Here is a 27,440-nt window from a genome sequence, read left to right on the forward strand (position 1 = left end):
TTAATTTTCGGTCTCATATGTCTTGATTTAAATATCAAATGAAATTGAGTTCAAGTGGCCTAAGCTGTTCCATAATATAAAAAGGACAAGGCCTTACTATTTATTTTATTTTTTTGCGCTAATTAACGTTTTAAATATTTAACGTCAGATTTATTTATTTGTTTTATATACAACCCTTTATATATGTGTATATATATACTGTATATATAGTACTGTATATATATATATATATATATCCTTGATTGTGTCATTTTTGTGTACTTTTGTGTCATTTTTGGGGTATTTGTAACCATTACAGTATTGATCCATTTTTTACAAGTTGGGATCAATTTATGAGGTTGAATTTTCGTACAGCTTATGTTTTCGTACATTATTTTTTATATCCTTTATATTTATTTATACTTTTATAACAATTATTTTAAAAACCTTAAAAAGCCGGGTTACACAATTCTGTATTTTAATGCATGTAGTTATTTATTTATTTTTTATATAGGCCTATAAAAAGATGCAGTTAAGATTACAGGGGACAACTTGTTTATGCTACGCAAATAAAAAGAGTATTTATCTTTTAGGAAATATAAATATATATATATATATATATATATATATATAAATAAATAAAAATAAATTATATATATATATATATTTTTAAAATGTTTATATATATATATATATATATATATTTTTTTTTTTATATATATATATATTTTTATATATATTATGTATGTGTGTGTGTGTGTGTGTAGCCTATATATATTATATATATAAGAGACTACATTTAAAAAAATAAAAAAGAGCTTATTGGCTCACTAGCACAACAAACAGCTTTAGCACAAAACACTCGAACATGTGCTGTAGTTGTTCGCCACTATTGTCAGGGAACACTGCCCTCTGTGTTTATACGCAGCGAAACAAGATGGGACAAGAATATTATAGGCAACTGGAACAATAAAAGAACGGTAAGACTTACCAGTGCTACGACGACGTCCTCCTTCCCATCACGTTCATTATTCCCTCATGCGCTAAAAAGAAAGAAAGCAATTTAGAAAATAAAAAATGAATTACTTATAAAAACTTATCTTCCCAGGCGTGTAAGGTAACCAATTTAACAATATAAAGGTATACATTTGATATATGTTTAAAACAATTGGATTCCTGTGATGGAAATAATGCCATCTTTAAGTATCCTGAAAATTAATATCAATATGTGAATAAATTAGAGTTTGAATAAATAAAGAGTTTATGTAATCAGTTAACAGCTAAAAATATCAAATCATGCATGAAGCTTATAATAATCTGACAGCTACATTTAAATTCTTTACTGATAACTGTTTTAATATTTTTAGTACAACTTCTCTTTGTCTCTCATGAGGTTGAACTGTCCAAAGGCATGATCCTTGAAAGTAGGACAAGGCTATGTATTTAGCACAGGTTATTTTCAGAACGATTTCCTTGATGAATGTAGTTATTTTTGCAACAATGGAGGACCTAAAATGAGTTCCTACTTGGTCAGGTTAACATGGCAATTCAGGATTGTTGAAAAAATATAATGTGATATGTTTGCTTCTTTCAGGTTTACAGCCTCACAGAGTTTAATTTAACAGTATATGTAAATATGTGCATACTGTGAATCCACATGCAGTGTTGGACCACTGTTTGTCAGTAAGATGATAAATGGCAAAAAAGAAAAAAGAGGGAAATAACCGTAATATTCACCTTAATACTGAAGCAGGGGGGGGAATATACAAGTAATTTAATTAAAACATGTATGGTGATATTATATACACAGATAAACATTATATGTATATACTCTGTTCTACAATTATCCATTCTCCACACTGGAAAACATCTAAACACTGGTATAATTTCAAACAAATCTGTGTTCAGTTTAAAGCTCTAATACTGTATTACTGTATTAAAGTCAACGTTTTTTGTGTTACACTGTTGTTTCATTGTAGCAATGCAGTCCTTGTTGTCATGACCATCCGTTTTCTTAATACATCATAATCATGACATGGGTTTATTAAGATATCCACCAGTCCAAATACAATTAGCCATTTTGTTTTCTTCATTTCATTCATTCTCCTCATCCATTACTGAAAGAAGAAGAGTTTATCCACATTGAGAATAAAGGTTCTGTGTTGGATTTTTTAAATGATTGACCAAACAGGAGGTTCAACAAACAGAATGTGGATTGTTGACAGTCTATTCCAACATTTAAGCATTGCCTTTAGTTATTCTGCATGCAATGGCATCATTTCCAAACTCTGTCATTTGCTGGCTCTTTGAAGGAAATGACTGCCATATTCCTTGTATGGCCAGTCAATTAGTAACCTGGTAAATGACAAAAGAATGTGTTGAACCCCTGCACTCAGAGAGAAGAAAACAGAGGAATATAAAACTATTGCCCCCTATTGGCAGTTAATGTTTTTGACACTGTATTCGAAGACCTTTAATGATCACATTAAAGGATGCATATGGGCTCACTAAAATAGTGAAGTTAAAATTATTCTTAATTATAAATGCCAACATCAAATTCATTTGAACGTATTAAGTGTTTTCCATCAATAGGTACAAATATTGTTACTAATTAAATCTCTTTAATAAGTGGACATTTACTGAAAGTGTTTCAATAGCGATTGTGATGTTGGTTGCACCACAGTACACACCACATGACCAAATGTATTCTCTCAATGACTAACCACTTTCCAATACCCCACAAAAATATGAAATGCTGTAAATTTCACATTGTATATTTTGACTAGAATAATAATCAATAAGGAATATTATCAACCTCAATCAAAGTATAACCTGCACCTGCTCTGAACCAAAAAATGAGCCAACAGGAATCAGCTTCTGCTTTGATGTGATAAAAACTGTGGAGTATGTTCATAAAATGATATCATTGTCAGCTTTGTTGTTCTTCCAATAATATTGCACATAAATAAGGAACACATAAATAAACACAACCTAATTTGAGAACAGCAGCTGTGAAAAACAACTATTTAAAAACACTTGATTATAGTCTAGATGGAGTGAATTTTCTGATTTCTGGGATAAAGAATGGACATTGAAAATTAAAGAGATGAACACCAATATATATTGTATATTTGATTTAATGTATAAAAATGGATTGTGTAATTGCATGACTGAACTAAACTATTATTTCAAGTGTGTAATGAGCACTCATACATGTTTGTATAATTCACAACAGTAATTATTGATTACGAGCAATAGCCAGTGTTTATGTTGGAATATCTTAGACTCAGTACTTGTATAAGCAAGTCAGCAGTTTACCAATTACACTAACTGGATTTCTATCAAGTACATTCTTTTAAATGATACTGTTTTGATCTCTGCTTAATCTGTCCACCCACTGTTCTTTATCAAATAAAAACAAACAAACAAAAAAAGCATTCCTTTAACCGTAAGCCCGGAGGAAAGAACTTTGGCAAGAACTTTGGCAAGCCATGGAATTTACAACTCAGTGATATTTGCAACCAGACACAGCCTTACAAGACTGAACCAATCAGTGGAATGGGTGTTCTTTATACTTGTTTTCTACAAACCGCAAATCGCAGTGACTGAGCAAACTGTACCAAGCTGTTTTGTGAAATATTTGCAAAATCTGACATTATATCTCAGAGTAATAGCATGTCATGTTCTGTTTTTTTGTGTTTTTACTTTCTGCTGAAATAATGGCATTTGAAGGATGTTGTTTTGTTTAACAAAACACAGAACTGAAATGGTTAAAGACATAAAATGATGGCACATTAATTGCAATCCACAGTTTGCTTTATTAAAACTCTTGAAAGTTTGTAATTAAAGCCATCTTACAACTGGAAACAAATGAATGGCAAAAAATAAAATAAAATACCACCATAAAACAGACAGTTATATTTGTATCTGCAACTCAACTCTTTCCCTTAAACTATATATATATATATATATATATATATATATATATAAAATAAAAAAATCACAATTACTGTTTGGGAGGACAATAACCTTTAATCTTGTTTTTTCTTAATTATTTTTGGACACATGTATAACCTTTGCACAGCAAAAGGGCCTGAGTTAGTTCATAATGCCAAAACTGGGGCATTGGTTCTTTTCATTTGAAATAACTGTCAGAATATACCACAGGCCTCCACTAAATAGAAACAGAGCAGTATGACGATGGTGGTGGAGTTCCTGTTCAGCCAAGATCGCTGTGCACAGATTAAAGAGAACATTGTGGATGAACAGGCTCTGACTTATTCTGTTTCCAAGCACAACATCATAAAGTAAGATATGGCTTAAACTTTTCATACCATGATTATAATGGTCAAGTGGAGCCTCATCTGTCAAATAAAGACCACTGAATATCCGGTGTTGAAAACCGACAAATAACAGTGGTCAAATTTTTTTAATTTGCTTTGAAAATGTATACTTTTTCATGTGACTTTGAACCATTTGGAATAATTTCAGTTTTTTTTTTGTTAAGTTAATCATGTGACTCTTCATGCACACTGCCCTGTACATGACCCCACCACACAACACCACATCATCTCTGCCCTGCACATGACCCCACATTATGTCCGATCTAAAGATATATGTTCTGCTCTCTCATCTGCAAACCAATACAAGATCACTTAGCTTCTCAGTCCTTCACCGTCACTTTTACCACAACATACACATCCTAGGGACAAACTAAGCATTTTTTACTACTATTTTAATATACGCACATTCTGTGATCGGATATAGTCACTACAACGCAAATACTTAAGTGAATATTAATTACGATCCCAGGCAAAGCTCTTCACACATGCACAATGCTTTTAAGATGCATACAAGATGTTTTTGAATACACATGAGTCATGATATACAGAATTAGATTTCAAGCTGCTTCCAGAACAATAATTCCATATCAACGCCAAATTAACAGTAATATACAAATGCACAAACGTTGGAATTGATCAAAACTGAACAGATGAGGACACATTTGCGCACCACTTGACACAATTTCTCCATGAACTATTGAATTACATCCTTGATTAATCCCCGTGGGTGTTGCGGAGGAAAGTACATATTTAATTAAAAAGAGGAAAACAAGATTATTAACTTACTGCAACCGCCCGGGATCCATTTGGGAGAGTCGAACTTCTACACCCTGACGCGAGTAACCCGCACTAACAGGCTCTAAGCCTTTCTCTGAGAGATAAGACTAGCCAACAGCTGCGATTACGGACAGTTAACATTATATATGATGTAAATATATTGAGGGTTTGTCAGGTCTTGCAGGCCATAAAACCCACTTTAATGACCCCACGTGCTCTTCCTGCACCACTCACTGGTCTTGCTTTGGGCAATTGGCATAAATAACCCTCAAAACTTCAAAATACGTGGCAAGAGAGCTAAAAAAAGAGGGGTTTGTGTAAAAAGCAACATAGTAACCACAGTAACTCGCAAAGTGGTCAAGATAGCGAGTGTAGAAATTGAAAGAAGCATGGAAATTTACATTGAATCTCCAATATAGGTGAGTGAGACGATTCTAAAATGAAAGCACTTTTGAAACAGTAGTATCAATTGACTATAGCTGACTGTTTTTATTTTCAGCTTGGTGTGTATATAATGTTAGCATTCAGAAACACGGAGATTAAAATGTTCGGTAGCATTTCAAATACATCGAGAGCGCCGAGAAGGCATGAATTAAGAAAAGCTAGAGACTACGTGAAACCAACAGTAAAGCGTAAAAGAACCTGAGTAGAACAAGCCAGTCGAAAATTAGCATTTTGTTCACACAGTCAACGCTGCTATGTCCTTTGTTTGACATGGGCCTGGACTATGTGATTTCTGCACATAAGGTGGCTAACATCATGTCTCATTTTCCAAATGACAAATTTGGTTTGAAAAAAAAAAAAGGTTTGAGCAATTCACTTTAAACGTCTTTAATCATTTGCGTTACACTTTCGTTTCATATTTCAAATGCATAAAAAACGTATATTATAATTTAGTAGCACGCAGTATTTTATTAAATGTGCAAACTATCTTATTGTTTTAAGGGGTTTGTACACCAAAACGTCACTTTGAAATGTTTGTGTAAACTTCCGCCGATTTGTTAAAAAAGGAAACAGTTGTCAGTGTCTGATGGGTGAGAGGAAGTGCTGTAAAAGTTTATTGGGGTCATAAAGTTTTATGTGCCTCCGTTTAAGGGCTACTGTAAATAAGTGACCAGGGCGTTAAAGTTCAATCATGTCTCATCACTGGAAGTATACACATGCACACTTGGTCCTCGATTAATACACGAATATTTTACCAAAATCATATTTTTTCGCGCATATTATATCAAATGGGGCTTGAATGCAAAAATTAATTTGTGTAAAGAAAGACTCATTATTTTTGTTTTGTCACACCAATAGGACATTCTTTAGGTTTCATCGATTTTATTTACAATGATACCACATTGGAGGTTGTATTGGACACAAACGGCTTTTAACCCAGAGCTGACAAAACTTTCTGATATGTTTAGCAATTTAATCTTGTTATTGTGATGACTCATTATTGACTGGAAAAGTATCGATGTGGCTTAACAATGAAACTTCGAAAACAAATGGTAAGAAGTAATGGATCATACAAATGCGGTTCACAGAAAAGTAGGTCGTGTAGTTTGTTTGGTATGAGAGGTATAAGCCACTCCTTACAGTACTTGCCTATATACTCAATAGTAGAGTGTATAGAAATTAATACAAAGGTGCTTGCCTGTAAAATTAGCCCAAAAAACATTCAATTAAAGAGCAAAATGTTATTAACGCACAGTAATTCAACAGACATAATAATGGAGATAAAATTACCATTTGGCTGCTGGTTGACAGACAACATGATAGACAGCGTTTAATATGACACTACAGTTGCATTATTATCATGGAGTGTGGTTTACTATAGCCTACTTGATGTATTTACGACAGAAAGTACAATGGATAAAAATACAAGTTCCATCAAAATTCAAAATGCAAAGGGGAGATTGATCAATGTTCAAGCAAAGCACCACATTATTTGCACTTACATCGAAGTCAACGTAACTGCAGGCCTTGGTATATTATGTAGGTTATTGATACAAGTGGTTTTAGTAAATCATATTCAAATAAAGTTTAAGCTTAGGCTATACATTATTCAAATAAGCATCTCCCGGAAGAGAGAACTATCAATAAATATCGAAAATATAGACATATTCACACAACAACATGATATTGTAGACAAATTAAAGACATTTACTGTTGTCAACAACAAAATCGAATCATTTGTTGTTTCAAGTTAACACTGCCTTTATTTTCAGGCTTTTTCAATTGAAGCCGTGCATCACATATTTATAGTCCTCCTTTCACTTTCAACTTTGAGTCCTTCTTCCACTTCATGCGACGGTTCTGGAACCAAATTTTAATTTGCCGCTCGTTCAAGCAGAGGTTATTGGCAATCTCGATACGTCTGCGACGTGTGAGGTATCGGTTGAAATGGAACTCTTTCTCCAACTCCAGAGTCTGGTACCGGGTGTAACTGGTTCGTGACCTTTTACCGTCAGATTCTGAAGTGGCATCAGAAAGATATTTGGTTACCTATATGTAAAATTGTATCGACTGTCGTCCTCATGCATATTACTATGAAAAATATTTTCATAATCACTGATGAAGTTGCCACCAAACACAATCCATAAAATGAAATATGGATACATCAAGCATTATGAAATCCAAAATGAAAACAGTGGACAGGTGGTATGTCGCTAATATTTATTTATTCTGAAATTAGAAAGTGTCATGCACAGAAATAACACAAACGTGATAAAAAAAACACACACATAATCATAAATGTATGAAGGCCACGAGCTTCCTAACATGCCCTGACCCACAATAAAATAAAATAAAGAAATAAAAGCATAAAGCCCTAAATAAATAAATAAATAAAAAGACAATGCCTCACTGCTTAGAGGATAGTACACATTGACATTATACTTTTGTACTTTGCCCTACTAGCTACTCCAGCGGTGCAGAGTGCAACCGGAAACATAATACTGCCAGATATGTAGGCTATGTATATGCAAAGATTCGCTTGAAATTCCACTTTACATGAATAACATGTCAACTCATGCTTAAAGCAAGAAATAATAAGTACATTTATATGTAATAATTTTTTTGCTTTTCTTAACCAATTATTTCTCCATAAATTTGACCGGAGATCACCTCTTCACAGAAACAGGACAGGTTTACGAGCAATAGATGCCTTTGTCATAAAATTTACGGCCGCTAGTTTTATTATTTCCTGCGTTTGGCCTATAAAACTCAAGAGGAAAAATATGGAGCGACAAAACGTAGGAAGGAGATGCAATGACGAAGATGAGATGCGTGCAGTTTCCCTCTCTCTTCCAAAACAAACTTTAAACGTAACTTTACCGTGGCTCATGTGTAGCTTTGTCATCCACGGATATATCTGCGGCTGCGACTGGTTCTGACGCTGAGTCGAGTTAGTCTGTTGCTTTATCGCTGAAGTAGTCTCCATTTTGATATCGTCTGTGCGGCTCTTGCCGCTGGGCTTCTCCATAACTTCCATATTCCCCTCGGCTTTTTGGCTCAACAGTCCGTGACTGAGGGGGTTGTACCCGTGAGTGCTTACAAAGCTACGAGAGCCCAGAGCTGAACAGGACTGTGTTCGCTGAACTGCTGCACTGGTCCTTGCACGGTCGCTTGTGTTTATCGCCTCCCGTTTCAAAGAGTTGGAGGGGATTTGAGAACTGAAGGATCCGCCGATATCAAGTCCTTCGTACGCGTAATTGGCCTCGTGAAACTCAGAGTGAACACCATAGTTGCCAAAAGTGTGCATTCTACAAGAGGAGGCGTCTTGCGTTTGCTTAGAAAAAGACTTTCCAACGTATGAGCTCATTCTATTTCCAAAACAATATAGTAACCTTAGAGAAAGAGTCACAAAAAGCACCCGATCGCAGCAGAGATTGAATCAGCTAATAAAGTATACATAAGTTGTTTAGAAGTTTTATTTGTTTATTGGACTTTATTTGTATTTCTAGAGGACGTTGGGCTTGTCCTAAAAAAGAGCAGGATTTATAGGAGGAGGAAATCATTTTCTTTTTTTTCTTGATACGACGTGTAATGCCCAAATATGGAATGTTTAAATAGAATCACGTGCAGCTCCTGGGCCAGTCATAAATTGGCTTGATCCCCAGGAGGTTATTGATAGACAGTGAAACGTGTCCGATAACTTCTCGGTATGGAAATCATCTAAGGGTCTGGGCTAAAAAAGGGCGAGACCGTTAGACAAGAGCGTCATCTGGCGTCTAATACTGGACAAAGCGGCCACACACACGCGCGCACACACACGCGGGCACACACACACACACACACACACACACACACACACACAAAAGATTCTATGTGATACGATGCTATGGCAAATCAAGTAGCAACATGATTATCCATATTCTATATGACTAATGTGGAATGTGTTTCTCCTGTTTCACGGTTATGGTTTCTGATGGTTTCGTGTGTATGTTGCTTTTTTCTTGGGTGTTTGCGAAGTGAATCCCCATTATGATCATATATGTCCCTTAAATGCGTCAACGTATGTGCATTTGTTGCAGCGGCTTCCCAAAACTAAATGTGATTTTAATTTTATTTGATCGCAACGCTAAACAAAAACTGGTTTAGCGTTGTGCCACTAGATGCAAGGCAAATGTGGTTTTGTCAATCAAGCATTGCCACTGAATAGACAAGGATTTATTTATTGAATGAAAAGTCTCTAAATCATCACATAGCCTACTTTAATCATTAGGGATTAACAATAATAGATTGCATTATTCCATTTAGATAATTGGGCAGATTAAAATTGAGTTAAATTAAGTACACTTTAACGATACACCAAACTCCAATGTAACCGTGAATTTAATTTGTAATTTGGATTGAAATTGCTCACAAACTCACAAAGATATAGGCCGAAATAAAATATTATTCAAAATGAACAAGTGTTTTAAGTCTTAAGTTTACGGAACCCTTAATGAATGGTGAAGAGCGCAAGGCTGGAGTCAAAATAAAGACAATAAAGGTTTTGGTTTTCAAGAATTTTATTAAATAATACACAGTTTACACAAACAATATAATTGCGTACCAAGGTATATGTTTGTTTTCATATTGGTGTGATTCTCACTTTAAGACAAGTTTATATGCACACAACTACAAGTATGATGAAATGTATTTTTTGAAGTTCTCTCAATAGCTAATGTGCCATTATACAGCGGCATTTTGAACAACAGAACACTGACGGGGCAAAAGCAATATTAACAAAAAACAAAATAAAAAAGGATAATAAAATGTAATAAGGATTTAGGTAGTATAGTTCATCCCGTCAGCGTTTGTTTCATTGTACAAATATGCATCCACAAAAAAAAAAAAAAAACTGAATGTGCATATAAGAAGTTTCCTTCACTTCTGGAATGCTTAGGTACAGTTTAGAGGCTTAATAGTTTGGGAGACATAGCCTACTTATCAAATTCGAATACATTTTCATCTAATGTAATTTTCTACTAGCCTATAGCAACATGATAGCTAATACTAGAACCACACAAACATTTCAGCTGTGGCATTGTCATCACGCAGCCAATAAAGAACTATTTTCAGTACAAAGAGAAGTGAATTGCTTTATGGTGGATAACATGTGCGTCTTCCTCTCTCTTTATCTCTCCATTTGTTTCAACGAGTGTAATTGTTAGTGGCGTGGTGGTAGTAGAGCTTGTGTATGGTGTTCAGGTCGGAGGAGGAGGGGGCAGTCAAAAGGAATAGCAGAGTATACAGTCCATGCATTAATATTTGCAAATTCTCCGTTTAGGTAGTTACGTTGCAGTTAACAGGCGTTCGAGAACGAGAAATGGACTTCCTAATCTTTAATCTTTTTAACTTCCTCGGTTTCCTCCTCGGTCTCCTTCTCGGTGTCTTGAGGAGTACCCGTTGATTCGGTCCCCGGTACAGTAGAAGTTAGATTGGTCTCTTTCTTCCATTTCATGCGCCTATTCTGGAACCAGATCTTGATTTGACGCTCGGTTAGACACAGAGCGTTGGCGATCTCGATGCGTCTGCGTCTGGTTAAATACCGATTGAAGTGAAATTCTTTTTCCAGTTCCAAGGTTTGGTATCTGGAGTAAATCTGGCGACCTCTTCTTCTGTCTGACCCGTACCCAACTCCTGTTGAGGGGAAAAGAGTAAATACATTTTAAAAAGAAAGTTTACACAGATCAATTCTTAATTTAATGTAAATTTCATTTCATTTTTTTATTTTATAAGGTAACTAATATAACAATTTGACAAAAGAATGTAGCCTATATACGCAGCATTTATCCCATTTTTACAGTCACAAAGCAACGCAAAACTTGTTTCGAATTTCAGTGTTTCTAAAACATTTCTTTCAACCAACTTTGCTATCGTGTGTTTTCAAACAGTACATCGGACAAGTCAAGTCACATTTTTAACATAGTAGTGCATGCTCTTAAAATGGGTCAAAATGCACTTTTCGTTGGATAATTTTCTAACGCGCTCACACTTATTGTACATGTTTTTAAAATAATTTTGGCACTTGAGTATTAAAGGAGGTAGCCAAATGGGATTCCCCTCTCTGGAAAAGGGGGCTTTTATAGTCTGATGATTTAGTAGTGGTTTATGAGGCCATAAAATGTAGCTACTCTGTTGATAGGACGTATCGTAAAACAGACCAATTCCACCAGGGTATGTCCCAAGTCGCAGTAAAAACTCACCGCTGTGCGAGTTCATGCGCTGCATCCACGGGTAGATCTGAACGTTGTTTCCTTTCTGATCCTGTGTTCCTGCACGAGCTTGTTCCAGGCTGTACTCCTGGGCAACGTGGCTCTGCGCACTGAGTCCCATACTAGTTTGCCTGCAACTGGGAAGCACGTCCTTATCTTGAAGAAACACGTTAGATCCATACTCGTACGGTCCTCGACTTGATCCAAACACAACGTTATCTTGAGGTGAATAGAAAGGGGACGCATAAATCCGGTTTTGGGTCACTGTGGTGCCATACGACGAAAAATGTCTGACTGAATCATATGCGGTCGTGTTCAGTGGCATGTTGGGCAAAACCTCTTGCCCACCAGATAAATGGCACGAGAGCGACGGGTTCGCGAAATACGAATTCATACCTTTCCTATCGCCCTCTCATCAACTCACCCTCCTATCTTATTTCCCCTCTCCTAATCTCTCACTTTCTTTCTTTGTGCTATGGGATCTGCTTCCTTCTGTCACATACACACGTCTCCCGCCCGCTTTCCTAACTCTCTTTCAAATGAACTTCAGAAGGATTTCAATAATATTAATTTCCAGTCTCCGGTTAAGACGCGCAAAGCAAGTGTTATAGCCAAGGCTTGGCTCATGGAAGGACAATATGACAGCGTCACCTGACCACTTTCAGCCAATTGAATGCGCTGTGTACGGAGGAATATCGAGCTTGTAGCTTCTTATCCTTGTGGCTTCAGTTGATAAAGTTTAAGTAAACACACACACACACAAATAGAGAATACGCACTCATACGAACAATTAATTACATCTTTTTGTGCATTAATTCGCGAGTTAATCTGTTAATCGTCTCCACGTGTAATATGAAGATAAATATAGATTAAGGATATCCTGGAGAATCGTGCATTTTACAATGAGCTAATTTTCATCTCAGTTAATTGCCTGAAATATGGGTTTTTACAGTTGCTTACTGTCGCTGACGTAGACCAAAATATCCTATATTTTTATATGTTTTACTATGACAACACTACTGTATTCGTGTCTTCTAAGCGCAACAACTTTATTACTTAATTACAACTACTGTTTAGATGATATAACTAAAATTGTAACCATTCCAAGTACATGAATAGAACTCTTTGTTTAAAGAAAATGACCAAAGGCTAATTACCACACGGCGTATTTACACCGATTTTGTTTACCCTCCCTTTTAAGATGCATTTCACAATTCCATATACAAAAATAAAAGTAACTGTGAATATGTCCGCTGATACACATTTTATATCATATTAATAGACATTCACTACATTGTCGTCAGTCCCCAAGTGAAATGACCACACTATTCTTTTGTGATTCAGTAGATATCTCCCTAACGTTTGTTTTCTCTATCTCTATTTCCTCGGGCTTTCATTGCGCTGAAGGGGAAACGTCTGTTCTTTTCCTTTCCCCATTTGTAATGTATTGATAATTTCAATGGTAAAAAGAACCAGAGTAAGGAGGGGGGAAGGGGCATCTTACTAAAGAATGCGTCAAACGCGCCTTGGTGCCATAAAAGTCACAAACCCAACTGAGGACTTCCAGCTCTGAAGCAATTACCCCTTTGAATGTATGGGGGCTGTGCAGCGAGTCTCTTATCTTGTGGACAGAACGCTGCTAAACAATTTTTTAGCATTTAACTTTACTTTATATTGTATGCAGAATGATTATGAAAAAAATATTAATGCCACGAGACATTTTAAACTTAAGTAGGCCTACTCTGATGACTGAATTGATTTTATTTATAAAGATAAACTATATTTTTTCTGAATTTCTTAAAATTATCATATTTGACAACGATCTGTTAAACAATACAAATATATCAGTTTTCCTTTATTAAATGCCTGCAGCCATATTAATGGAATGGTCAATTTATATATTATCATGTTCAAAGATTCTGTAGTGGGAAAAGGACTAGTTTTAACCGAATGGTTAGGGTATGCTCCATGACCTTAATGCAGGCCACATGACGGGACGTGTGAGGCCAAAAACAGTGGTTTAGAAAGAGGTGCGCAAAACACGAGATTGACAGAACAGTAAAATTTACTTCCAGCCCGACAGCGAGAAAAGGCATTTAACAGCTATAAAACAGGCTAATCTGCTTAACGATTGATTAAATGCAAACAATTTTTCTTTGTATTCTAAAGTACCTATAAAATCGGGATAAATCAATATCAAGGATTAATGTTTTTGATGGGTTGTCCTATTTTGGACAATATTTGAGATCGACAAAACTTAACTCTATATCTCTGCTATAGGAATGTCTACTAGGAATTTCTAAACATCAATATGGTAAGTGCTATTTGATCAGTTTACGGCTACTGCATATGAATATGATTAATTATCTTCCGAAGCTAATTCATCGACGTTTATAGCAATAATAATAGTAGTAGTAGTACAGTAGTAGCCTAGTTTTAACCGGTCTGCAATAAAATAAATAAAAACATGAATTACATGCCGCTAAGTTACAATATATCTATGGCAGTGTGTAACTTCACGTATTACTGTGATTTAATTTATACAATATTACACCATGTATACTGTGGGGGGAAAAAACGAATAAAAGTAATATATAACAGTGATAAATAAATATTTCTTGCGTGAAAAGCGTGTGCACACGTTTTAACATTTTATTTTTAAATTGTGGAAATTGAACAGTTACCAATTCAAATATATGAAATATTTGTAAAAAATCACAGGAATAATTATATTTTCAATTACAATTTAAAAAAATATTTCAATTACCTTTGTATTAAACTAGTAGGCTATGCCACTGGGTATCCTAAAATATTTAGAAACAGTAAAGCGCCATGCTGAAAACAAATCAGAGGAGCATTATTAATTCTTAAATCATTGAATTGTTTTCACTATAGGCTATCTTCCGACGTGTAGTTTGGCGGAATTGAGATCACATACTAAGTGTAGGTTGTATCTATATATCTGACTCTTTGATGTCCAATTTTGCTCCAACGACTTTGAACTGAAAGCCTTTGATGGGGAGATTTTTCATATCGTGATCTATTTTACAGCATCAGTCTTGTGAATGAAGTAGCGAGTAAAACACACCACACTCAGTCTGCAGTTGGTATGTTGATGTGACTGGAGAGAAAGAGCTTTAAGTGTTTTATTGCAGCCCTTAAGACAAATCGCACGGTTGTGTTTTAGCGTTTGAAGAGGCAATAAATAGACATCCCGTTTGGCCTGTATTCTCTTTACACTCGACCAAAATACGCACTAACGTCCGCCAAAATCGTTCTTACTTCCAATGTGTAATTTACGTGATATGATTATGATCTGGAAAAAGCAAGCTATGCACATCCTAACTGTGCTCGATAATGGCCTAGTCTGCACATTCTCCAAAGTTAAATGAATGTTATCATAGGCCTATTTATTTGTAACGGATGTTCACAATTGCAAATTCCAATGATGAGTCTTGTAGCTTTCTTATCCAAGCCCAACTTTCCTACCCTGTCATCTATATGTCGATGTATCTATGCGAAAACAAAATCCATAATAGTAACGTGACAGCTGTAACAGAGCTCTCATGTGCAGCTAAGCACTTATAACAACACGCGACCCGAAGGGGCATTATGGTTTTTAACTAGCACAAGATAATTCTGTGAAATTTTGTGGCCGCGTAATGACCTCCATGAATAAGGCGTTTTGAAGTAGAGCGAACTCATATTGCCCTGCGGTTCTTGTAAGGAAATGTTTGGAATTGAAAGTTCGCCTGGAATTTGTTTTCATTTTCGTGCAACTGAATTATGCCTTCTATGATTCAAATTCAATAGCGGTGGCAGACACGAGATTGGCCCAAAGTTTACACAAATGATAGTCAAATGGCAATAAATGTGTCAATTTCAGAAACCTGTTTAGAACTTTGCTATTAACACTAAGAATAACTGTAATACACAAGTGAATAAATCTCGTGCACCTTATATACGTACAGGCATGAAGATTAGTTAAATAGACTCCATTTTTAATGGCAAACAAAAGACAGTCATTATTCCGAGGCAAAGAGGAGACTCACAGGAGAAGAACCCCGCCCTCCACTCGCGTTCTGTCTCTCGCTTACACACACATACACACATGCACATCGACGAACCATATGCGAGCCCACACACAAGCATTCTACCTAATAAATTACCAATCCATAAAAAAATTAGAAAATTAGTTCAACTCAAACCTATAGCTCTCAGATTATCTGTTTCTGTAGGCTATAAATAAATAAATAAATATGTTCATACACACTTCTAATTTCACAAATACACAGCATAAGTAAAACTTTTCTTTTTAACAGTTCCATTACAAATGGAATGCATATTCATAACAACTGGTTTTATTATTAACACTTTTTTTTTGTTTCCCCCAGTCCAGCCGCACATGTGGATTTCAAGAGGCCCATGACTGAAGGTCGCAGCTCAGCTTTTTGGTCAGCGGAGTACCAACGGATTTGTATTGACATGCTACCCCATGGTTATTACATTTAAAGCTTCATGTTTGTCAATACTGTCTCAGTACAATAATAAAACGAATGAAAAAAACATAAAGTAGTCGGACTGTGTCTGTATTTGTTTTGAAATTACTTTATTATTTGAGTATTAATATGAATTGCTAAAAGCCACCATACACATCACATAAAATATTAATCTGTATGATAATAACGCTGGTAAAGCAATTGAATCAGTTTCCTTTCCACGTTTTTCTATCAAATAAACTTTTTACGCAGAAACACCAGCAAATGGCAGACATTTTCCCACATGAAAATTAAGATCTGAATTGTATGTGGGCAGTTGCCCTCGCTGATTTTAGACTCTGTATAATGCCTTGCATATGGAGCAGGCACAAGGTGGCAGTGTTGTTTGATTTAGTCTTCACGGAATGACAGTGTTGGATGATTGAACACGTGAGAGAGAGAGAGAGAGAGAGAGAGAGAGAGAGAGAGAGAGAGAGAGAGAGTTGTTGTTGATCCTGATCCGTAACAAATATTCAGATATGTCTGGAGTGTTTAATCGGTTGTTTGCTGTGTAACACAAGGCGTTTACGCTTTATGTGAGTAGTTGAGCAAGTGTAAATGATTTTGTGAGCGTACACCCGTTTGTCATCAGACGGACACAGCCAGAATGCATCAGTTTGAATACAAATTAACGATACTAGTTACATTGTAACCCTGTCTCTCAAAATATAACTCACTCATGAATATCTCACTCAGAAATTGTTCACATTTTCCAGTGTGAATAATCACACATAACGAGGAACAGTAAAATGCTATCTAGAAATAAAATATGACAAGAAGAGCTATCAATATAGCCCAGTAAGCGTCACATAGTCACATTGAATTGGTTGAATAGCCTATAGTAATTTTTGTAAAAGGCCTGACATTCTTGAGTCTAATTTGCACATTATAGCAAAGCTATAGCTTACTATAAAATAATAAATTCAATTACATACCCGTATCAAATAACACCAATCAAACACATAACCTGACAAAGCATGTATTAAACTATTTGAAAGTAACCTAAACGCATTAACCCCAAACCACTTGGTCAACTTAACTAAACTTAAATATATTCATTTTCGCCGAGACAATTAATAATCAACAATAGTAGCCTAACAGAAAGCAACAACACAAGTCACTTGACAACGAGGCTGTGCGTTCACAATCCATTCAGTAGGCTATTAGAGGAAACGACACAATAAAAGTATTACCCATGTTGCATGTCTCTCTCAAACATCCCGTTTGACATGAATACAGTACTGTCAAATCACCATATATTGTGTAGCTACACGTCTGTAAGAAGCCAATAAGCAGCATAGAATATGTTCACTTACCAGCGTTCGCTGTTGTCTGTGTGACGCACGTTCCATGGTGTTCGATAGCAGCGCATCATAGGCAACGGCACTAGGATCTAGATCCCATTCTCCTGTACTCTTAAAAATGTTACTCTTTCGAGGTGAAATGATCATATTGACGCACGCTAAGCCCCTCAAGCTCCAGCTAACTGCTGTTTTCCTCTAGGGGATCAGATGGGTAGAAAGGAGACTGGGGAGGCGGCGACGTCAGTCATTACTAGCGATGAAGCAGACGAGACAAGATGGTGTTATACTATCTGCGTTTTAAAAATCCGCCTCAGATGGTGAATAAACAGAAAACGGGAAAAATGTCTGGCGCTAAGATCATTTCAACACCACAGCGAGCTCGCAAGTCGATAGATGGGGATATCCAGTGGAAGACAACAGCACAAAGTTCATGTTCATAGAGTGAGTACCACGTGGTCTGACGCAACCAATGACCGCGTGTATTCAGTCGTAAACTTTTATTACTTAGCTGTAAATTCCCCCTCTAAACAACTAGGAATGTGTTACGTTTCACCCTCTCTCAAAGATCGCATTTCCCATTTTCTTCCTTCTTTTTCCTTTTTTTTTGTTGGCTAAGTTGATGGCACTGAGAAACCAGGTTTATATTCGTCATATAGCCTATTGTGAAAAACACAAGTCCAATTTGTCCAGTACTATTAAAAGCTTAATGATCACATTAACATTTTTCGAATCTGGGTATAATGAAAATTATAAAACAGGATAAATAAGCTATAATGGGCAAAAATGTATTAGGGGTCTATTTTGTTCATCAGAATGTGTAAATATAAAAGGGAAATATCCATTGTTCTGTAGCCTATGCCCACAATGTATTTTTTTGAAGTATTAATATTAATAATTAAAGGTGTAAAAATCTTAATGCAGCAATTTTTCTTTTTTTTACCATTATTTAACCTATTTACCCCATTTGACCCATTAGGGATTTTGTTTTGGACAAGTCGTTTAGTTGAGTTTATGTTTGCAGCAGAATAGATCGCAGAACATTATAACTCAGAATCATTGGGAGACAGATAGTTCTCATAACAGGCACTTTTTTAAAGATAAAGTTAAAATAATCACATGATCATTCATTTCGCAAGCATTTGAGATCAAAATAGGCCTAATTATAAAGATCATGGAACATTGGTATTAACTATTATTCTTATTTCTCAAAATTATCATAAAGTCACATTTTTACGTATCCATTGTGTACAGACGCACTTACAAAAGAGAACACAATTAGGTTTACCAAAACTTGCTATTGCAAATATTCTTAATTATATGCAGGCCTATTTACAAAAAAAAACTTTTGACATTTTTAAAACAACCGTAAAAGTTTGACTGCTCTTGTGCTGTCAAATGTCTGTATACTGAACCACTAATAATAATGCAAAATGAACACTCCTCTCTGTCGGATAGTATTGCTTTATCATTTCATTGTTAAAGAAATATCAAATATGATTATTGATTCAATGTGTTCAATGATGTTGATTCAGTGACGTTTAAACTTAACACTGTAACAACGTCAAAGTTCAGAAATGTACAGTGTTGTATTATGGTGCAGGCCAGTATATATGTTTTAATAAAGCTTTACGTTATTATTCAATAGCTACGCTATGTATATCAATATAGTTGCTGGTCATTTGTTTTCTTCAAACGAAATTCGTTATATGATCTTGGTGGGTTAATTGATAAGTATCAGAACCATTAATTGCAAGATGATAGCATTAAAGAAAATTACATGAGATTTCATTCACATATGTATCATGTAAAGTATGAAAACAATTGCAATTGAGCAAAATCAAAACCAGTCAAAACAATACAGCCAAAGCTATTTTATGACAATAATACATATTAACTAAACGATTTTTTTTTTGTCTAAACAAATCGACAAAAGTTAAAGAACTCTATGTAAGCTGTGTAAGTTTTTCCTTTAGGCTTAATTAATGTCTTTCACTCCTATATTTTTTGTTTCATACCACAAATATAAACAGGACGCAAATGGATGTACAAATATCGAATACCACTATAAATAAACAAATAAATAAATAAATACACGCACAAATACTTACACTAACGAACATAGCCAAGAGCGGGGTAAGATTTTCCACTTTAATTTGTTCCTTTTCAGGAACAACTCGTTTTCTCTCTCTAATTTGATCACAATCATAAACAGAATGTAAATATGTGTACAAATATGACAACTTCCACTCTTATAAAAGTAATTAAATAAAACAGAACATCCCACAAATATACATCCACCCTTGCATACATACACTCAAAGCAGTCCCACGTCCACGTTGCTTTCCTGGTGTCTTGTTCTAGCCTGTCTGCACTGCACAGAAATCAAAAGGCAAAAACGTCTGCCCGGATGCGACACTGTCGGGTTTACACCACCAATAAAGTTTACTGCAGGTATAGTAAAGCCCTCATTTGGAATGTAACAGCAGTGCAATACAAAGGCAAGGCGGATGGACAATGACCACTGCAATTGTCACTACCACCGGAACTTCCTGAAAAGGTCTATGCCTTAAGTAAAATATCTTTTTTTTTACAACAGTGACCATCCAACACCATCCCAACAAAAGGAGAGTGAAATAAACACGTTAATTATTTGTATTATCAGCATCAGCAATAGTAGCCAATATTGTGTAGCCTACATGCAAACGCAATTTTTTTTTTCAAGAATCTAAGCATAATGCGGTTTGCATAAAAAAAACTTTACATCAATATCATTGTATCAGAATACGTGTATCTTGTCTGTTTTAAGTTCTTAAGAGGTATATCTACACTTTAATGATTGGTGTCTGTTTCGAGATACAGAATTTTAATATTCGTTTGTATCAATCTAGAAATATGATTTGAAATACCTTATACTTGGCTGTGGTTTGGCACGTTGAAAACTATTTTCATACACAATGAATCTCGTTGGCATTGAAAATAAATTCTGATATTCTATTATTATTATGTCCATATACTGCTTATATTAGCCTAGTCTTTGTGATGTCATCATCAGCCTAATTGCGGCTGCTTTATTGGGCACTAGACTACTGTTATGACCTGCCATTAAAAGTTGTAAAAGAGACAACACTTTTGAACACTCGCACATAAGGTAGGCCACACTAGGATTTTAATGGCGATAGTGATATTTTTATACTTTTAAAGACATTTTAAATGTCGAAGCATTATCATAAACCTGCATTAAACACATATTTGTAGCTATTAGATTTCTCCCGTTACTACGGCATTGCATATTCTGTCAGATTTGTGTTGTGTGCAAAAAGAATGCAATGGAAGGCACAGGTAATTATTGCTCTTGAATCCTTTCGTCTTTGAATAAGACAAGTATTGGCATTGATAATATATAGCTCGCGTGTCCTCTAGAAGGAGTCTTCAGTAAATATCCAAAGTTGCACTAAATAAGTCCATTACATTTTATTTTTTTGTATAGAAAGTATGAACGACAGTTTCCCTCGTCAATGGAACAGAAGGTTCATGTTTTGTTGAACAACAAATTGGTCTGTTTGCTGGACAAGAGAAGACTGTACATTTTAAGAATGTAAAAAGAGAAGCGTGCTTTGTTAAGGATAACATTTTTTAGAAGATTTCAGTAACCTTTATCAATGATTCATTATAGAAAATCCCCTCAATGTCTTCTAGCAAGGCCGAGACCTGCGACCTGTCCGCTTATGTTTCCCAGTGTTGTTATTTTGCTTTGAGTAAATCTTTTTTCTATTTTTTTTCTTTCTTTTTTTGTACTTTTAAAAAGATTCTTTATCTTTGACAAGAAATAACTTGAGCGATTCACACACCGTGCCATCATTTGGAAATGTTAGGTACGGATTGTAATATGTTTTGTGAGGTGGAATTGAACAAAAATGAATAATTGAGATTTTTTTCATGTTCATGATTATTAGGGCTGTTTTCGACTAAGGATTTTCATAGTCGAATCTGATTCGTTAGATTTTGCCATAGTCGACTGATAGTCGAACCTTTTTTTTTTTTTTTTTTTTTTTTTTTTAGATAGCAGCTAGATTTTTTCCATTTCAAACAAAAGAGCTAAAAAACACATATCACACATATATCATAACATTTCATAAACATGAGGAGCAATATGAGAGAGAAATTTGGTGATCGTTGTTTAGGTAGGCTACATTAAACCACGTAAAGCTTTTTAACGCACATGAGAACCGCGTGGAGTCAACTCACAGCCGCTCCGCAGCCCTGCTGAAAATGTGAAGCAGAAACGCTTAATATCAGATAACGTCCATAATAATTGGACTCCGGGTTCGATTTTTTTTTTACCATTTTCAGTGGTTATGAGGAGCAATATGAGAGGGAAATTTGGTAATCGTTGTTTAGGTACATTAAACCACGTAAAGCTTTTTAACGCACATGAGAACCGTGTGGAGTCAACCCACAGCCGCTCCGCAGCCCTGCTGAAAATGTGAAGCAGATTTTTGAATACATTTTTATTTATTTACATTAGTAAGCTACAGGACATCGTCTTTCAAAACATGACCTGCGCGAAAGCGAAAAAATAAATAAAATTGTACCCAGCCCTTCTGAAAATGCGAATGCGTCTCTGTCCCCAGCACATTTCAAACCAAACTGACGCCCATGTATTCGACTATGAGGTTCATAGTCGAATCAGACCTCTCCGAATCGAATCGTCGAATCCTCGACTATTAGAAGTCAGCCCTAATGATTATGTTGAAATTTGACAAGTACCTGACAATAAAACAACAATTGCATGATAAAGGCAGGATATTTATTTGCACAATTTATATCTGCTTTAAATAATGCATTATGTCTGACTGTAGTTGATCACGCCATTTTGCTTGAACCGATACAATTTCTTATTAAACCGGGAATTCAAAAGACAGCCGTTGTTTATTTGCTACAGAGATTGAGTCGCGTTGTTTGGTATGTAGAGACAATCTTTCAAAGCTTGAAAAGTTTTCAATTATAAAAACAGATAATAATGGTGAAATATTGTTGTTGCATTTCCCATTTCAGACACCTCACAGACATGAAATATATAAAAAGACAGTAAATGTTGCATTTGTTGTATTTAACTTAAAAAGAAGAAGCAGCATATTTTGGTGTTTTATGAATTCAGTATCATGCCAACAAGTGGATTCAGGCAAATAAATAAATAAATGAGACGTGATAGAATGAGCCATCTTGTTTATTCTTCTGTTGATTTCAACAATGGCGTGGACACACACGAATTTGTCTATATTCACACGAGGAACACAAGTAAAACGAGCATATTGATAACAGCAAGATATTACAAGACGTACATGAAGGTTATACTCAGTGCAATTCAAAATCTACGCTATAACACCAGCACGATAAATGACTCTCTGTCCTTAGATAAGGTAGGGTAGTATTAACGTGTTCATCTACACATAATGTGCATTTTCTATAGGCAGTTTAAGTTGTTGGGGGAAATGTCTAAATAATTTCAACAAAGCAGCGTGTAGAATAAATGAACAATTCATTCTTGCAAGCAAAACTTTGTTTTTAGGTAGTGCCGTGCACAATCTTTTAACATATAAGATTGGCTTTGAGCTATTGGTGTCTTCCAAAGACGTCCAAAAAGCTCGATAATCATAATAAGTGATTAAAAGGGTAAGTTACATAACTTAGGTTTAATACTACAAAACAAGAGTCTGAAATCTCTAGGTAGAAATGTATATTGCAAATTTCCCATGATTAGGTAGCTTCTCTCGAGATTTTCAAACGATTGCAATCTCTGGTGAGACCAATAAAATAATCGAAAAAAATACAAACTGTAGCCTGGCCCACTCACATAGAATAACAATAAAAAACAGTTAGGTAATCGATAAAGTATGTAATACAGAATGCATTTTCTACACTTGCCATCCCCTTTCTCAGTACATATAGCACTAATGCAATATTGCCATATTCGGATTGCAGAAATAGTGTTACACCGAATACATTATCTATTCCTCTGTCAATTTGATTCGTAATGTCAGCATGTTGTGGCTTGATTTTATATACAAGACCAACCGTTTTTAAAAGTGACAAGCTGATGCAATCATTTCAGTATTTTAATTGGTTGCATCTTAGTCATTTTTATCCCCCAGACATCCTCATCAAATATGAAATCAATGTTAAACTCCGTTATATGCTTATCATGCTGCTTACATTTCCCTAAATAAAACATAATGTTCCTGTTAGTTTGTCAATTTGTCAAATACACAGATCCACTTTTCGCAAATGGTAAGAGTCCTCGTGTGTTGGTAAAAAAAAATGCTTCTTTTTTCTTTTTCTTTGGGCAGGTTTCAGGGTACTTTTGTATGCAGGGGGATTTTCTCACTTTTTGACCCAACTGTTTGTAATAAAATTGGTGCGTCTTCCTTTTCATTGCCCATTCGCGAGACCTCTTCAAAATCTGCCATATAACCATAAAAAAGACCATAAAATCACTCCTTGCTTTCCTCTTTCTCTTCCGTTTCCTTGTCTTCTCCTTCCTCCACCTCAGCCTCAGCGTCCTCGTTGGCCTCTTCTTCGGCCTCTGCTTCAGCCTCTCCTCTCTGGCCCGGAAATTTGTCTTTGTTATTTTCTTTTTTCCACTTCATTCGGCGATTCTGAAACCAGATCTTCACCTGCCGTTCGGTTAAGCTCAGCGCATGGGACACTTCAATCCGGCGCTTGCGCGTGAGGTATGGGTTGAAGAGGAACTCTTTCTCCAGCTCAAGAGTCTGGTAACGGCTGTATGTCTGCCTTCCATTGCGTCTCCCAGGAGCTTTGGAGTGAAACAAAAAATATCTGTCAATTGCACGTCTCCATTGCTTCGCTCTCTTTTCATTTACACATCCTGGGATGTAGTTAACATGAAGGAACACATAAATAGCTAGGAATGTCTATTTATATGTCTATGAACAAAGAATGAATAAACAGTTCAATTGTTTACAAATGGAATTTTCTTCTCTTTTTTCCAAACACACACACCCATACACACATCTCTCAACGCATACCACACTATGGACAAATTCTGGCACAAATCACTGTGTGTGTGTGTGTGTGTGTGTGTGTGTGTGTGTGTGTGTGTGTGTGTGTGTGTGTGTGTGTGTGTGTGTGTGTGTGTGTGTGTGTGTGTGTCATAGCGTGCCTTATAGTCTAATATCTCCATTATGATTTGCCCCCAAAACATTTTCAGGTTGGCTATGTCAATTGTGGGCAGTCATTGTCGTTATAGAAGGAATTAAACTTACACGCTTCTATACAATGGCGTTTCTAGAAGAGCTATGTAAAATGATTTCTTCCATAAATTCTTTGTTTCTATGTTTGAGTTACACAACAGCTTTAATTCAGGTCAGTAACGCACAGAATTTCACATAACCTGGTACGCGGGAGCGCGCACACACATACATACACACAGACAGACAGACAGACAGACAGACAGACAGACAGACAGACAGACAGACACAGACACAGACACACACAACACACACACACACACACACACACACACACACACACACACACACACACACACACACACAGGTTTTCAGTATCTATCACTCGGACAAAATAAATAGACTAAAAACCTTTCCTCATTCAGGTTCATTACCAATTAGTTTTAAATTAAAGCAAATAGATCTTCTCAAAGCACCTCATATACACTTGTCATTAGTAGGTGTTAAAATGTTTTTCTTTTAAAATATAATTTGACTGACAAAAAATGTTTATGCTGAAACTATTTTAGACTAACTATTGACCTTCAGATTTTTCATTTTAGATTTTTCCTTTTTTTCATCTCAACAGGAAGGAAACGCAAACCAGTGGAAGGAAACGCAAACCAGTGGAAACAAACGAATAAGCGTCAACTTAAATCAAACGAATTATTTGACACTAGCTTTTGCTATTACTGTTTACCACTACACATTACAATCACGAATCTTTCCTTGATCCTTTTAGTCATCACAAAGGTGGTAAGACAGGTGATCATTTCTAACTACAGCGAGAATAATCTGAATCCATCCAGCCAACACTACTACATTCGTTTTACAAATAAACACAATGGTCCAGTGAAGTGAACAAATACAAAACGCTGCAGTGCCTATAATCAAGTACAATTTCGCAACCTGAAAAGCTTAACCCACCTGTGTTTTGATCTGTGTTTATGAACACTGCACGCTCTTGACACACTGACGCAGTCACACAGACAAACTCACACGCAGTGATTGAACAGAATGTGAAATAGTAAGTGTTCTAACCGTGAGGCCGCATCCATGGGAACATGAGGCTCGGAGAGGTGTTCTGACTTAAGTGGCCTTGTCCTTCTCCAGGGTTAGTGCTATTGGACGATTTACAGTCTGGGTATTGCGCTAAACTGGCCTCTTGCTGGGTACCATAAAGCGGTTGCCTTGGAAGGGCTTCATATCCATAAAATTTCGTAGCGTCTCCGTGACATGCCAATGCACAGGGGTTCTGTTGATAACCAGGGTTGGAGATACCTGTGGTTCCGTGATGGAAAAAGTCCTGTACGTGATGCGACGGGTGTTGAAACCCCGGCGCAGCTGCTCCATGTCCGTACACGAGCGTGTGGCTTCGGGCAACGCTCTGTGGAAACCTGCAGTCGTAGTAAGTTGGCTCTAATGATTCGCCGGCTTTGTACTTGGAAAAAAGAGGGTTAACAAAATAAGAGCTCATGTTTATCTAGCATTAAAAATAGATAAAATAAATTCTCCTCTCTAAATGGTGGCAACCTATTGTTGCAGTTCCAAATGGCATGCAACGCAGACAGAGCAACCGGAACTAGATGGAGAAATGCTGCCCCTTCGGACAATCTGAGGCAGCTCCCACTTCAGATCCTCTCGCTTAGTCTCTCTCTCTCTATATCGCCAGCCCTTTCCTTTAGCAACCTCAAATCATGGCGCGCACGGTGGATGTGTGTTAAGGTTAAAGCTGGCTAGCTCCGACGGCTCAGTCACAAGCTCGTACTTTTTTTTTGCCTCCCACCAGCCACCCCCACTACAATGAGACCCCTCACCCCCCTCACCCCCCACTCCTTGTCCCCTACACCCCACCCTTTGGCTCCTCATCTTTCCAAAGCGTCCACAGGCGTCTACCTTGAAGGGGAAACATAGTTGTGTGTGTTTTTTTTTTTTTGAATAAAAACGGCTGCACGTATTAAATGAATGAATCACTGAAGTTTTTAATGGCTTCTATAGAACATATCCGCAGGTTAGGTTACTGCAGCTTCGAACTGGCCGTACAGGTTAGTCCTGCGGACATTGAAACAATTTGTCTGGTATTTCGTTTGTGATATAACTAGGTATCGTTTCCCTTCAAAAAGGCCATATACGCTCCGACCATTAGGCTACACATCCATTATGATAGGTTTATAAGGTTGCGTATCGAGCCATAACCCACAGGGACTACATTACTCAAGTTTACGAACATTATGAAGAAACGGCTGCAACGATTGACACCGTATACCAGCTAAAACACTAATTTATAATGACAACGGAAAATATTGTTACATTATTATGAAATATTATTATTATTATTGTTATTATTATTATTATTATTATTGCTGCTATATTTAAAGTTTGTGACGAGTAATTGTGACGCCTACCTTGCTTATTTGTGTTAGACTGCTAACACACACACACACACGGGCGCGCGCGCTTTTCTTGGCCCTCCTAAACCATACTAAAAGTTGTAAATCTGCCGCACTGACACAATAAAATTGCGCAATAGATGCCTCGTTATTTTACTAGACACATTAAT

General features: G+C 36.2%; 4 protein-coding genes across 4 annotated transcripts in view; all 4 read right to left on the minus strand.

Annotated features, from left to right (window-relative positions):
- The window catches only part of LOC306985626 (homeobox protein Hox-C4a), a 38,746-nt gene extending 20,832 nt beyond the window's left edge, over positions 1–17,914 (minus strand). The window contains exon 1 of the mRNA XM_079588092.1: positions 17,646–17,914. Coding sequence (XP_079444218.1) covers positions 17,646–17,780 — 135 coding nt within the window. The 5' untranslated portion in view covers positions 17,781–17,914. The remainder of the gene's footprint in view (positions 1–17,645) is intronic.
- hoxc5a (homeobox C5a) lies at positions 6,391–9,064 on the minus strand. The gene is made up of 2 exons (XM_079588099.1): positions 8,424–9,064; positions 6,391–7,561 (listed from the first exon to the last, which is right to left on the minus strand). Exons 1-2 carry the CDS (start codon positions 8,908–8,910, stop codon positions 7,347–7,349), a joined length of 702 nt encoding a protein of 233 aa, XP_079444225.1. The 5' UTR covers positions 8,911–9,064; the 3' UTR covers positions 6,391–7,346.
- Positions 9,128–12,468, minus strand: hoxc6a (homeobox C6a). The gene is made up of 2 exons (XM_079588102.1): positions 11,783–12,468; positions 9,128–11,216 (listed from the first exon to the last, which is right to left on the minus strand). The coding sequence occupies exons 1-2, from the start codon at positions 12,183–12,185 to the stop codon at positions 10,912–10,914; spliced, it is 708 nt and encodes a 235-aa protein (XP_079444228.1). The 5' UTR covers positions 12,186–12,468; the 3' UTR covers positions 9,128–10,911.
- Positions 17,915–22,843: 4,929 nt separating the features above from the next.
- On the minus strand, positions 22,844–26,711 carry hoxc8a (homeobox C8a). Its single transcript, XM_079588098.1, has 2 exons — positions 25,922–26,711; positions 22,844–24,447 (listed from the first exon to the last, which is right to left on the minus strand). The coding sequence occupies exons 1-2, from the start codon at positions 26,355–26,357 to the stop codon at positions 24,125–24,127; spliced, it is 759 nt and encodes a 252-aa protein (XP_079444224.1). The 5' UTR covers positions 26,358–26,711; the 3' UTR covers positions 22,844–24,124.
- Positions 26,712–27,440: the final 729 nt, after the last annotated feature.

Source organism: Phoxinus phoxinus (genome assembly GCF_949152265.1).
Source record: "Phoxinus phoxinus genome assembly, chromosome: 18".
In the NCBI taxonomy this organism is placed as follows: Eukaryota; Metazoa; Chordata; class Actinopteri; order Cypriniformes; family Leuciscidae; genus Phoxinus; species Phoxinus phoxinus.

What these genes read in the sequence shown, in the direction of transcription:
- hoxc8a (XM_079588098.1), bottom strand. Translation starts at nt 26,357, where the DNA reads ATGAGCTCTTATTTTGTTAACCCTCTTTTTTCCAAGTACAAAGCCGGC. An exon ending in CCCATGGATGCGGCCTCACG is followed by an intron (nt 24,448 to 25,921) that starts GTTAGAACACTT and finishes TTCACTCCAAAG; the next exon opens with CTCCTGGGAGACGCAATGGA.
- hoxc5a (XM_079588099.1), bottom strand. Translation starts at nt 8,910, where the DNA reads ATGAGCTCATACGTTGGAAAGTCTTTTTCTAAGCAAACGCAAGACGCC. An exon ending in AAAGCTACACATGAGCCACG is followed by an intron (nt 7,562 to 8,423) that starts GTAAAGTTACGT and finishes ATGCCACTTCAG; the next exon opens with AATCTGACGGTAAAAGGTCA.
- hoxc6a (XM_079588102.1), bottom strand. Translation starts at nt 12,185, where the DNA reads ATGAATTCGTATTTCGCGAACCCGTCGCTCTCGTGCCATTTATCTGGT. An exon ending in GCGCATGAACTCGCACAGCG is followed by an intron (nt 11,217 to 11,782) that starts GTGAGTTTTTAC and finishes TCCCCTCAACAG; the next exon opens with GAGTTGGGTACGGGTCAGAC.